Source organism: Nelumbo nucifera, chromosome 3 (genome assembly GCF_055504915.1).
Source record: "Nelumbo nucifera cultivar China Antique chromosome 3, China Antique-T2T, whole genome shotgun sequence".
Lineage (NCBI taxonomy): Eukaryota > Viridiplantae > Streptophyta > Magnoliopsida > Proteales > Nelumbonaceae > Nelumbo > Nelumbo nucifera.
In genome coordinates, this window is record NC_142651.1 from 96,375,375 (window position 1) to 96,389,708 (window position 14,334).

Consider the following 14,334-nt stretch of genomic DNA (forward strand, 5'->3'; position numbering starts at 1 on the left):
CTGGGCCAAGGGTTTCAGGTCCATGGGCTGGCATGACTACCGGCGGCTTGTGTGCTGGCCCAGCCCAACCGGCGGCTTGACCCATATATATTTATAGTTATATATTATATATATATATTCATATAAATAATATATATAATATATAGTAAATAATATATTAATAGAATAAACAATTATATACATCAAAATTCATATAAAATAAAAATTTTTAAATTTTCTTTTTCAAATTTTTAAATCAACCCAAGACTGAATCTATAAATCAACCTGCCTAGTGGCATGGCATCGCTCGACATAAGCCGGGCAACCTCAAGCTGCGAGGCTGATCCCCAAAATATCGTAGGGGAGGGCGGTACAGCCCGCGAGAGCTCTGCCCACCTTTATCACAGCCACAGATGCAGAACATCTCCTCTGCATAATAGGAAGGAGAGATGTTCCCAATTCGTGGGATAGTGTATCGTGGATAGTCGTGGACAGATTTCTCGCGGGCAAAGATATCCGGAGTCGTACAAAGGATGAAGTTATGTCGGTCGTGGTCGGTGATGTTCGGACCAAAAGCCAAATATGATTGACATGACACCCCAAGAAGTCTCGAGCTTCATCTTCACTTCCTCCTCCGACGAGTAAAACAATAATCTAACAGTCAAAACTCAAACAAATCGTCAATCCTCTCTGTTAGTCTTCCCCACTTTTTCTTAACTCCTAAGCTTTCTCTCTCTCTTTCTCTCTCTCTCTCTTGTTACTTCAAGTATATAACCAGCTTCGGGCCTTCAGCGTGGCAAGTGATATCATCGAGTTGATCGGCAGAGAGAAAGAAGCAAAAAATGTCAGCACACATTTTGTTGGTTCCCTTCCATGGACAAGGCCACCTATTCCCCTTCTCGGAGCTTTGCAAGCTCCTTTCTTCCCGTAATTACAAGATTACCCTCATCGTCACCTCTTCTCTCTCCTCTTCCATCTCTGCCTCTCTTCGCCACCACTCTCTTATCCAAGTTGCCGAACTCCCTGCAGTTGCCCCCTCTCCCTTGCCGTTGCCGGATTCCGATCGACACCACCACCACCACCACCCCGACCACCACATGGCCCAACCCTTATCTGATTTCCTCGCCCGTCTATCCGACGGCCCTTCGATGCCTATCTGTGCAGTAGTTGACGTTATGATGAGCTGGACCCGTGATACCTTCGGAAAATTCAAGATCCCCGTCGTTAGTTTCTTCACCTCCGGAGCTTGCTCCGCCGCCATGGAATACGCCCTGTGGAAGCTCCAGCCCAAGGATCTTGCTCCCGGGGAGACTCTTGAGCTTCCTGGCTTACCGGAAGACATGCGCCTGACGTTCTCCGATATGTCACACAAGGATCCGCCGCCTCCTGCTCACCGTCCTCCACCCGGCGGTGGTGGTGGCGGAGGCTCCCCTCCACCTCCCGGTCCAGTACCTAAACCCGGCCATAAACCACCGTGGGTTGGTGAGACAGAAGGGTCCATCGCGTTGTTGATCAACACGTGTGATGATCTAGAACGTCCGTTTATCGACTACGTTGCTAGGGAGGTCGGGAAGCCGGTCTGGGGAGTGGGCCCGCTTTTGCCGGAACAGTACTGGCGTTCTGCTGACGCAATTGTTCACGATCGCGACACCCGCACTAAACGCGAATCCAACGTTACGGAGGATGAAGTCAGTGAATGGTTAGATTCGAAGCCACGTCGCTCGGTGATATACGTATCTTTTGGTTCTGAAGTGTGTCCCTCCGCGGAGGAGCTCTCTCAGCTGGCCGACGCCTTAGACGAATCGAAGCAGCCTTTCATTTGGGTTGTCCAATCAAATTCAGGCCGACCCGGTCCACCTGGAGGCCCTCCAGGTCCACCCGGTCCAGCCGCAGGCCCTCCCGGTCCACCCGGCCAATCTCATCTACACCTACACGGAGGTGAAAGTTTCTTTCCAGATGCCTTAGCCAGCCGAGTAGGAGGGAGGGGATTGATAATACGTGGGTGGGCACCACAGCTTCTTATCCTGAGCCACACATCAACGGCTGGATTCATCTCGCATTGTGGCTGGAACTCAACAGTGGAAGCAATGGGGCGAGGAGTGCCGTTGCTAGCATGGCCGATACGCGGTGATCAGATCTATAATGCAAAGTTGGTGGTGAGCCATCTGAAGGTCGGGTTGATGGTCCAAACCGAGAGCCGGACCGAGCCGGTTAAGAAGGACGAAATCTTGCGTGGGATCAAGAGGTTATTGGCTGATGAGGAGACCAGAAAACGGGCAGCTTCGCTTCGAGCCACATTTGATCATGGCTTCCCGGCCAGCTCTCTGGCTTTTTTGGATGCTTGCAGGGACTTCATCAACAAAACTTGTGGGGATAAATGAAATGACAACCCTATCCTCTTCCACGTGCATATTATTATGGAATATGATCATGTATTATTCGTGTCTGAAATAATGAAATCTGAAACTCTGGATAGGCAGGCAATAGTGGGATTATGACGAAAGGAAGGTAGTGTATTGTCCATTCCGATTTTTTACCCTTTTCTTTCTAAAAAAACTGATTTAGGCCATCTTTGATACTAATACATTTCATCAATACATAAATGATGGATTTTGAATTTAATAATATTTTGAAATTTATGTGAATGATAATTGATAGTTTATGTATTTTTTATATGTCTTAATCAAATAATTAGAAATCTTGATGTTTATTTGTGTTGTTTTGCTTATTTATCGCTTATATATGACAATAAATAATAGAAAATTAGATGTAGGTTTTAAATCCAATCCACCCCTATACTTAAATGTGGGAGGGTATGGTCGGGGAGGGTTTTGCACTTTCATATGCAGGGTGGGTTTGGATTCTCAAAATCCAACTTGCTACGAGTTTTGGAGTGGGTACATGTTTAGAGATTTAAAGAAATGGGTAGGGACTAGAATTTACAAAGCCCTCCCCGAATCTGCCCCATTGCCATCACTAGACATACAAACTGTTATTTGAGGTTGCTTATAGTAATGTGAGGCTACTTGTAGATTTTGCCTCTTTCAGATAGAAACAACAATGATTTCAAATACAACGTACTCTTTATGAACCCAAGTGAGAAGATTCATATTGTTGTTTTCAAAATAGCCTTAAAAGATCACATTGGTCACGGCAGGGATAAAGCATATCAACATTCAGAACAAGTTCTACCATACAACAAAGTTGGTTTTTATTTCATTGGAGCATCTTGTATTTCAGGTTATTTGGCTTTAAACCCATGATGGAGATTTCCTGCAAACAAAAACTTTGCACACATTTTCCCTATATATAGAGTCGAAGACCTCAAAGAATAATTGGGCATGATTAGAAGAGCATCGGCATTGATCTTATTTATAATGAGAAGAGGTTTACAACAAATGGAACTCCATCTTTAATAGAGTTTTACAAAGATAACAATTAGGAGAGTACATCTCATTAGGATAACAATTATCCTAAGGATTAAAGGGTAATTGTTATCCTAAGGATAGATTCCTAAGGATAGATATCTGGCTGAGCTAGGAGATAGAGATAATACACATGGAGGTGGTGTATCTCCAATACACCACCTCAAGCTCCATGCTCATCAAGAACATGGAGTTTGTCTCTTAAGAAACATAATTGATTACTAGCGAGAGGTTTGGTGAGAATGTCAACAATCTGATTGTTGGAGGAGATAAACCGAACACTCAACCTACGTGCAAAAACAAGATCCCAAAGAAAGTGAAAGTCAACCTCGACATGTCGAGTGCGAGCACAAAAGATGGGGTTGGCAGCAAGATAGGTAGCACCAATGTTACCACACCAAGTAATAGGAGCCTTGGAAAGAGTGACACCAAGATCTCGAAGGAGAGATGTAATCCAAAGAACTTCAGTAGCTGTGATGGCACAAGCACGAAATTCAGACTCTATGCTAGAGTGAGCAACTTTAGCTTGTTTGCGGGAACTCCAATCAACTAAGTTGGGACCTAGATAGACACCAAACCCCCCTGTAGATCTTCGATCATCTGGACAACCGGTCCAATCAGTATCATAATATGCATGAAGGGAGAGAGAAGAGGAAGAATCCCGAGATAAGTTCAGACCAAGCATAACAATGTGTTTGAGGTAACGTAAGATCCGTTTCACTGTTGTCCAGTGTTCGTCAATTGGAGATTGAAGAAACTGGGAGGCTTTGCTTACGACAAAGGAGATGTCTGAATGAGTAATGGCCACATACTGGAGGGCACCGACAATGCTTCTATACTCTGTAGGATCATCAAGAGGACGACCACTGTATTGAGAGAGCTTAGGGTGAATTGCCATAGGAGACAAGATGGGTTTAGCAGATTCCATGTGAGCACGTTGAAGAAGATCGGTGATGTACTGTCGCTGACTGAGAAGTACCCCATGAGGATGTCGAATGAACTCAATATTGAGAACGAAGGTGGCAGGTCCCAGATCTTTGAGAGAGAAATGACAAGAGAGCTCCATAATGCAGTAGTGGGTGGTATTCTTGGAGTTCCCCATAAGTAGAACATCGTCCACATATATGAGCAGATAAAGAGTGACAGTTTTGGAGAAGTACACAAATAAGGAGGTATCAGTTGTAGAAGCCCAAAAACCCATATGGATTAGTTGGCAAGTGAGACGAGTGTACCAGGCCCGAGGTGCTTGGAAAATCCCGTATAGGGCTTTGTGTAACTTGCAGACATTAGTTGGTTTGGAGGGGTCTTTAAAACCCTTAGGTTGTTTTACATATATATCCTCATGAAGTTCCCCGTTAAGAAAGGCATTGTCAAAATCAATTTGATGAATACACCACTATTGGGAGACCGCAAGAGAAAGGGTAGTGCGGATGGTTACTGGTTTCACATCTGGGTTGAAAGTAGCAATAAAGTTGACCTCGGGGATTTGATTGAAACCCTGTGCAACCAAACGGGCCTTGTACTTGTCAATGGTTCCATCGGCCTTCCATTTTACCTTATAGACCCATTTGGTTCTTACCATGTGCATGTGAGAAGAGTATGGGATAAGACTCCAAGTACCGTTGGTGACAAGAGCATTGAATTCCTTTGTCATAGCCTCATGCCAATGAGCAGATTTTACTACTTTGGAATAGCTGGATGGTTCTGTAGTATCATCCTGTGATTGAGCCAATAATGATTGTGGTGACAGATACTTGGTAGTGAGATGAGAATGAGAAGGGAGAGAGTCGTGCATGGACTGAGTAACCATAGTGTGTTGGCGAGAAACTATAGAATGCTGAGGTACGATAAGAGCCGTATTATCAAGAATGTCCTGAAGAGGACAGGTTCCACATGGTCCAACATCATGGGAGGTGGAACTAGTTGGAGAAGCTGAGGAATCGCTAGGACTATAGGAGGTACGGAACTAGTAGTAGAATCATTTTGTGGTAAAGATGAGGGAACTGGGGATGCAGGTGCTTGGGAGCAGTGGGAGACGTTATGGGGGTTTGTAAATAAATACCGGTTGGCTGAACCGGATCTGATGAAGAAACCGCAGGAAGCCCAGGAAAATGATGTTCATCAAAGATAACATGTCGTGAGATATATTCTCGCCCAATTGTGAGGTGCAAACACTGATAACCCTGGTGTTTGTAGTTGTAGCCAAGGAAGATATACTGTTGAGAGCAATAGTCAAACTTGTGCCGATTGTATGGTTGAAGCAATGGGTAGCAAGTACAGCCAAAAATTTTAAGAAACCGATAATTTGGAGGAGAACTGAACAAAACTTCATAGGGAGATTTGTGCCGGAGAGTGCTGGTCGAAAGCTGATTAATTAAGTATACAATTGTAAGAGTGGCATCTGCTCAAAAGGAAAAGGGAAGAGACGAGGAGGCCAGTAGAGACAAAGTTGCTTTGATGATGTAGCGATGTTTCCATTCAACACTTATGTTTTGTTTATGTGTGTGAGGACATGCAAGCTGGTGAATGATGCTGATGGAGTCTAAGTAAGTAAAGAGCTTCCGATATTCTCCACTCCAATTGATTGCAAGGCATTGATTTTGGTATTAAATAAAATTTCAACATGACGTTTAAAAGACAAAAATACATTAAGGACATCTGACTTCCGTTGCAACGGAAACAACCAAGAAAATTTGCTATAAGCATCAATGAAAATTACATAATAACGAAACTCTGCATTGGATAAAATTGGGGCTGGTTCCCATACATATGAAAAAACCAAATCTAACAGACTGGAAATAACTATAGAAGAAGGGGGGATATATAATCTTTGACTCTTAGTTATTTGACACGACCCACATACTAAATTAGGGCTGAAATTAAGTTGACCTTCATATGGTAATCCGAACTGAGACACTACTTGCCTCAAAAAATAAATTGTTATCATGAGCAAACTTGTGAACAGATAACAAATTTTTAGGTAATTCTGGCACATGAAAAATATTCTTTAAAGCAAACTGATGAGTAGCAATTCTAGTAACTGAAGAACCAATATTCTTAATTGCCAAACTTGAACCGTTCCCCACTTTAACTTGATCGGTTCCTCTATACTCAGACCGTACTTGTAGGTTATCGACGTCAGGTGTCATATGATGCGTGGCACCACTATTTGGATACCAAGCTGGGTCGAATGGTTAAGAGGGAGCAGTGCTACTGTTGTAGGTGGCTGGTTCTGTCTCTTTGTTCTTGTAATTCAGATCATAACGCCGATGACATTTCACAACTCCATGTCCCAGTTTATTGCATAGTTGACAAACAATTTGATTGCCGCACCCTCTACTTCCATTATTTGTGCGGTTGTCTAAAGAATCACGCCCCTGCCTCTGGCACGATTGTTCCCGGGAGCAGTGTATTGATAGTTGTTCTAATTTTTGTTCTTAAAATTAGCAATATTAGCTGCAGGGGGTGTGGAGTCGACAAGAGTAGCATTCTGTTCTAACCAGCTCTCATGGCCAAGAAGAATGCCTAAAAAATCATCAACATCAAGGTCCTCTATATTGGACCTATTAGTAATAGCAGTCACAACAAATTCATATTCAGCTCCTAATCCAGCAAGTATGTAGAGAGTTAAACCACTCGTGTTAATGGGTTTAATGACAGTAGAAAGGCTATCAACTATAGACCTAGCTTTCCAAACATATTTAGAAATAATCATACCTCCTTTCTTGAGACTCTGAAGTTGTCTTCTGTACTGAAGCAATATGGAGCATGAATAATTGGCGAAGGACTTAGCGAGGGCATTCGAAACATCGCGAGACGACCGATGTCCTACTACTTGTGCAAACACGTTCCCTGTGAGAGATGCAATAATCCAAGATAGTACTAGTTGTTCTCTTTCAAACCAATCTGAATATGCTAGATTGAGAGTCATCCAATTGCCATCGATCGGATCTGGTATATACTGCACTGGTGCAACAATTGATCCGTCTATGTACCCCATCAACCGGTTAGTGTAGAGGATCAACAACAGTTAGGCTTTCCAGAGCATGTAATTATCATTGATAAGCTTAATGGGAAGATAGTGTATTCCATCAGACTGGGTTGAATTCGAACCTGATGTGTTGTTGGTGGCGGAGGCACCTGTTGAGTGTTCAGTCTCAGAGCTGAAGCCGCTAGAAGCCATGGGAATCGAAGAAGGCTCTGATACCAAGATAAAGTCGAAGATCTCAAAGAATAATTGGGCATGACCAGAAGAGCATCGACCTTGATCTTATTTATAATGAGAAGAGGTTTACAACAAATGGAACTCCATCTTTGATAGAGTTTACAGAGATAACAACTAGAAGAGTACATCTCATTAGGATAACAATTATTGTAAGGATCAAAGGATAATTGTTATCCTAAGGATAGATTCCTAAGGATAGATATCTAGCCGAGCTAGGAGATAGAGATAATACACGTAGAGGTGGTGTATCTCCAATACCTATGAATTTCATATACATCTATGGTTAGAAGAAAACAAATCTTTAGAGTCAGTAGCCCACAACTAGCCTGACCATCGGGCCGGGCTTTTACTGTGTATTAACAAATTTTTTTAAGGCCCGAGCCCGAGCCTAGCCTGACCATCGGGCCTACAATTTGGGCCCGAGCCCGACCCTCATAAAAAGCCTTTATTATTATTATTATTAATGTTGAAACAGCTGAATAAAGAGAGAGATAGATTGAAATTATAAAGAAAAGAATAAAATATATATATATATATATATTAAATTATAAATATATATTTTAATAAATATTATATTATTTATATATTTTATATAATATATAAAATACATATTATATATTTTATATAATATATAAAATACATATTATATATTTTATAAAATATATAATACTGAATCGGGTCGGGCCGGGCTCGGCCCGGGCTTTTTTGACAAATCCCGAGCCCGGCCTGAAACACAGTCGGGCTTACTGTGTTAAGCCCAAGGTCAGGCCCGCGGGCCTAATTATATGACCAAGCCCGGCCGGGGTGTGGCCGGGCCGTCGGGCTACCCGGCCCATGAATAGGTCTACCCACAACCTGTCCTCTTGAGTCTTGTACTTCGGATCTACTACCCACAAATTGTTCCCACATCCTGTAATGCCTCGTGGGTAGTAGATCCGAGCCACTCATCTTGCCCAACCAAGAGAACCTCCACCAAAAGATTTGGAAGATTTATAACCACAACAACATTTATTATTATAAAATAATTCCAAATATTACCAATCAAACAACAAAAAAATCAGCAATAATCCCCCTGGCTTCATGACATTCTTGCTAAGGACAATAAAGTAAGATAGGCTCAGTTTGGAAGGAGTACAAACACAAATATGTATAGTGCAAATACATACAAAATAATACAAAATATTACATTTTGCACTCTACATATTTGTATTTGTATTCTTTCCAAACTGAGCCATAGGAAATGCCGAAATTGGACAATTTATGAGGACAACATACAATCTGTGGAATGTGGATTTCAAAGTAGAGTCTTCAATAAAGGCCTTTCAAAAATGTAACTCTAAATCTATAGATGAGTCATAACAAACACAAATAAGAAAGTCGTCAAGGTAGATATCTTTCCAAGGAGATAACAAGTTTGCTCTTCTTAACAACCCCAGATTCCCATCCATTTCAACTTCCATTGCCTCTTTCAACTCAAGTTCAGAATGTGCCTTCACAAATGAAACGAGCTGTATATTTCTGAGGGATCGATGCAAGCAAAGAGCGTATATTTATTCATTCAATTTCAAGTATGTATATTTATTCTCTCTAAAATTTATAGGGTTATTAACACTGTATATTTTCGAGTGATGCAAGCAAAGAGCGTGGACAAAGCTGTTTTTGGAATTGCACAACTTCATCTACTATACAATGCAAGCTGGGCAACTTCTCTAACAAATCGAATGTTAGCATAGAAGCTTTTGGCCTTGTTGGCCAGTCAGAATATCCCACCGAAAATAGTGGGGCAGGCGTTGTTCTTCTGCAGTTGCCAAACCTAGTTTGCATATACTTGTGTTTCCTCCATGGAGCCATGTGCAACTTGTTTTCTTTCAGCAACAAAAATAAGCAGGTTCTAGTATAATGTATAAGAGCTCGAGCTGCCGGAGAATCTTTCCTTTCTGGTGACGATCACTGGTGAGATAGTCCGAATTTCTCCTTTTCCATTGACGATTAAAGGTATTCTTAGGTCAGTTAGATTTAAAGAGAGAATGGTAAGAAAAAGAAAATAGACAAAGTTTAGTGGGATATTTTGGTAATTTGAGGCCTTTCATCACCACACTTAATGGTAGAGGGGGTATTTGTTGCAATGTAAAAGTTTAGAGGGGTCTTTGTCACGAACCCCATAGTACTTGGGGGTTTGTGTAATTTACCCTAATTACAATTACCTTTATGCAATGTAATGAGAAAATTAAGATCACAGGGACACAATGTAATGAGAAGACCAAGATCACAGGGAGTAGGACATGACAAATTCCTAGGACAAGATATAGGATGAGAAATACCTGGATAGTCCTATACAATCAATAGGATGAGAAATACCTAGATAGTCTTATACAATCAACTAGAAGGGGCAGAGACTAGTTTTCACTTTTCAATGGGAACACCCAAAGAAAAAGAGAGTAATAATTAGAGACAATGAGAAAACACTTGTCTCTTAACTTGCACTATCCCCTTCAAAGATGTAAAGAAAGAAATGCCATTAGGGTAAAGAAAACTAAAAAGGAGTTTTAAAACCTTGAATATGAGAAAGCATCTTGTTGATGGGATAGTTGGCTGTATAAAAATATTCCCAACATTACCAATCTCCTGTCATTTTTGTCTATGATATTTAGGTTTACTTTTCTCTCCTTTTGGCTATAGGTGGAATCCCAATCAGATCCAAAGAGCCTATTTAAGAAATCTTTTTTCTCATCATCCAAGAAAGGGGAAAAACAATATGGAGGTGCTTGAGAGCTGCAGTTCTGTGGACAATATGGGGAGAACAGAATAGTAGGATCTTTGAGGGCAAAAGCCAAGCAGAAGAGGCTTTAATTGAAACAATTACGGCTATATTGATATATTGGGTTGCTAATAATATATATATATATATATTGATATATTGGGTAAAATTGTTAACAATCTTTGCCTTTGTATCTGATGACACTGCTAGGAACTGGCAAACCATAGCAAATTCTTCGAAGGCAAGAGTTAAACCATGCACATCTTGGAAACCACCTGATTTACCAAACCTGAAAATGAACTTTGATGGCTGCAACTTAGGAAATCTGGGGAGGTCAGTCTTAGGAACGCTGTTTAGACGTTATGGTGGAAATGGAACTGTAATGGCACTCTACTCAGGACCCATTGGACACAAAGGCTCAATGAAGGCTGAATTGATGGAAGTCTCACATGGGTCAAGAATGGGAAGAGACCTAAATTATAGGAACACCACTGTGGAGGGAGATTCAAAAGTGGTAGTGGGATGCTTATGAAACAATGCCTTCGGAACTTGGACATACAAGTATTTGTTAAGAGGAGTCAGGTCTTTGCCAGTAGGGGAAATCTGATGAATGTAATGATTGGGGTTGATGGTGCAAACTGATCTATTTTCTTTTGTAAACTACAACTTGTATATTTATTCATACAGTTAATGAAATCATGACTGTTACTAATCAAAAAACATAATACTTCCTGCCACCTCAATAATGTATTACAATTCTTTCTTTCAACCACTCCATTATGTTGGGGAGTTATAGGCACAATAACATTAACAAACAACTCTATAATCATAAGATGAAAGCGTTTTCTTAAAATATTCTTTGGCATTATCAGAACTAGAGATTTTTATTTTGGTATTGAATTGGTTTAACACCATTTGATGAAAATGATGAACTAAGAAACTTCATCTTGATAACTAGCCAAGTAAAATAGAAAAAAGAATTATCTACAAAGATTTAAAAAGTAATGGTACCCACCCAAAGACCAAAGTAGGCCATGATATTGTTCCAACATATCAATATTTTCTTTGATAAGTGTCCCACACATCAATATGAAGACATGGCACTCTCCCATGGAACCTATTCTTTCTTTACTCTCCCCATTCAATAAAAAAATGAAACATACCCTTTAAAAACTTGATTTTCAATAATGATAATATATATTTTAAAACTTATAGTATCTTTATTGATTAAATTGAGTAATTTAATATGTAGATTATCATAATATATTAATATATTGTTGAAAATTTGTCATTATGATTTAAATTTTGTAAATATTACCTTTTATGTTATTTATTATACATATACAAATATTAAAATGAAAACAAATGATCAAATCACATAAGTAACTTGATGGCCAAGTGAGACCATGGCTTTTGTAACCATGAGTGCTTAGGTTCAAATCTTTAATTCCTTAAACTTATTTTGGGGTTTATTTAAAGGGAAGTTCAGTTCCAAGGCTGGTTCCACCAAGGTGGGTTCATCGGGTCGGTTTAGGTGGGGTCAGTTCCGAGATTTTGAAACCAAACCCTACCCTTAACAGATCGGGTAGGGTCAATTCAAGGCCAGTTCAAGGTCGGTTCAAGGTTGGTTCCATTCGGTTATGGGTAGAACCTACCCATTTGCTCACCCCTACCAATAGGGGAGCTGGGTAGCCCTTTTATTTTTAACATATACTTTTTATAATTCAATAATAAATGTAATTTTTTTATAATTCACAAACTCCTTTTTCCCATTTGTGATTTCATTAATGTTTTATGACTAAAGAAGGGCTAGAGTAGCCTTTATACTACCACACTTTAATTATTACTTCAGGCAAAGTCATAAGATATATAGGTTCCATTTGATTTGTAGGAATAGGCATCCGAAAGTGGAAATTAGAATGATTCATTCTAATTGCAATTGTTTGGTTGGGCAGAATTGGAATTCTATTCCCATTTTTGGTAGAATAGTATTCCTTCATTTGAATAAGGAATGGGCATTCCCTCCCCTCCTCTAAGAATGAGAATCCATTCTAGCCAATTCTGATTTTGATTAATCAGAATATTCTGATTCTAGTCCCAACCAAACAAGTGAGGGGAATAGACCATTCTAATTTCAATTTCAACTGTGAACCAAATGGACCCATAGATTCTTCTACTAATATGTTGGATAATTGTTTCAATTTCTAGGCCATACTTTGATAATTTTACGATCAATACTCTAACAATGTTAAAAAAGTTAATGGTGATGTTTTATCACTAGTTCATATTTTCTACATCACAATACAATTCATGCACCATAGATTTTGCCTTTAGTTAATAAGATATATCAAAATATTATTTATATATTTGAATTAAAGAAGGTTCGGTAGCTTAATTAGGAATGGCAATGGGGTGGGGTGGGGCTGGGTATTGCATGCCCCATCCCTAACCCAAACTCAAATACCTTGCCTCGAACCTCAGCAGGGCTAGAAACCCCAAACCCATCCCGTCCCCACAAGAAACAGGGATCTCCTAATTTGCTCCACCCTACCCTAGTTGTTCCTACTTGCAATTTTTTTTTTAATTTTTTGAAACATACCTAGAACTATATTATATTATGTAAATAGATAGATAGATAGATAGATAGTTGGAGTGGGTTCAAGGTTAGGGCTGAGGCAGGCTGGACAAATACCATTCTCACCCTGTCCCTGGTCCCCAAAGTTTTGGATTTCCATAAAACCTACCTAAAACCCCAATCAAAAGTCAAAAAATCCGCCCCAACTAGTTTAGGGCAAGAATGAGCCCCATTGAGATGGATCAAATTTCCATCTCTAATAGGGATTAGGGTGATACAAAGATCCATTTCTCTCATTCCACTTTCACTGATCATTGAGTGAAAACATTTCAAAGGGGAGTGACTAACAAAATGCGAGTAGCAAGAAATTTACCTGAAATCTATAATTAATCATTGCACTTATAAACATATAGTGGAGTTCTAGATTTGGGGTCTGGATCTCGTAGCTTTTCTGTCTTCATATTTACTTTCTCGTATGCATGGCTATTTATGTGAGTTTGGGTCTCCTAAACATTGATCCTGTAGGTCTACCTGTACATCAAATGAGAGGGTGCCATATCAGCACTGCAGTATGGGAAAAACTTCCATGCGCAAGTGACTATAATAGACATTTCAAAACACCCTTTCATCTTATTTTTAATATATTAAACTTTACATTAAATTTAAATCAAATAAAAACATGAGATAAAGTTTTAAAGGCTTTCTTCTTGAGAATATTTAATGCCACTGACAGGGAAAGACCAGATAAATCACACTGGAAATATTATTGTATGGCTTTGACTTTCGACTGAGGATCTCTCTATTTTTTTTTTATTCTGCTCCCTTTATTCATGTTTAGGATGTGGAAATTATGAAAGGGGAGGTAATATATCTGAATCAACTAAAAAAATTGGGAGTTTCAGTGAGTATAAATCAATTATTGTTGAACACTTTTCCATTGCCGATTATTGTTCAAGGTTTGAAAATTGTTTATGATGTCAGAAGTTAAATTTGGGAAGAAAAATGGTGGGGATCCCGGTAACAAGAACTTGACGTGGGGAGCATGGCCCTTTATCTCTACAAAAACTCTTCAAAGGGTATAATTTCGAACTCCTATGGTAGACCCAAATCTATTGGAAAAACCCATGTCCCTGACATAAAGCCAAAACCTAGGTTCCTCATGGAAGACTTGTTTTACAAGAACAAGGACTCATTGTAGAAGCACAAGAAGTCTCCATGGGATTGGTAGCCCTTGAAAGCTTTATCACACATTCGGACTTGTAGATTCATCTTTTCTCTGTAAGTGCATTCAATCGAAGGGTTGCTACTAAATTTCAACATCTGTGAATGTGTTCACTAGAAGACAAGGGAGGTTGGGTTGTAGGCACACACA

The 14,334-nt window shown here is 39.8% G+C and overlaps 2 protein-coding genes across 4 annotated transcripts; one reads left to right on the forward strand and one right to left on the reverse strand.

The window, feature by feature from the left end:
* The first annotated feature begins 289 nt into the window (after positions 1 to 289).
* On the forward strand, positions 290 to 9,454 carry LOC104586851 (scopoletin glucosyltransferase-like). Of its 3 annotated transcripts, none has more exons than XM_010244215.2 (2): positions 290 to 2,487; positions 9,230 to 9,454. In XM_010244215.2, exon 1 carries the CDS (start codon positions 822 to 824, stop codon positions 2,358 to 2,360), a length of 1,539 nt encoding a protein of 512 aa, XP_010242517.1. In that variant the 5' UTR covers positions 290 to 821; the 3' UTR covers positions 2,361 to 2,487; positions 9,230 to 9,454. The 3 variants fall into 3 exon arrangements, with proteins under 3 accessions (XP_010242517.1, XP_088756988.1, XP_088756989.1); XM_088900862.1 differs by having other exon boundaries at positions 9,265 to 9,454; XM_088900863.1 differs by having other exon boundaries at positions 9,270 to 9,454.
* On the reverse strand, positions 6,829 to 7,404 carry LOC148801754 (uncharacterized). The gene has a single exon (XM_088900418.1). The coding sequence runs from the start codon at positions 7,402 to 7,404 to the stop codon at positions 6,829 to 6,831; it is 576 nt and encodes a 191-aa protein (XP_088756544.1).
* Positions 9,455 to 14,334: the final 4,880 nt, after the last annotated feature.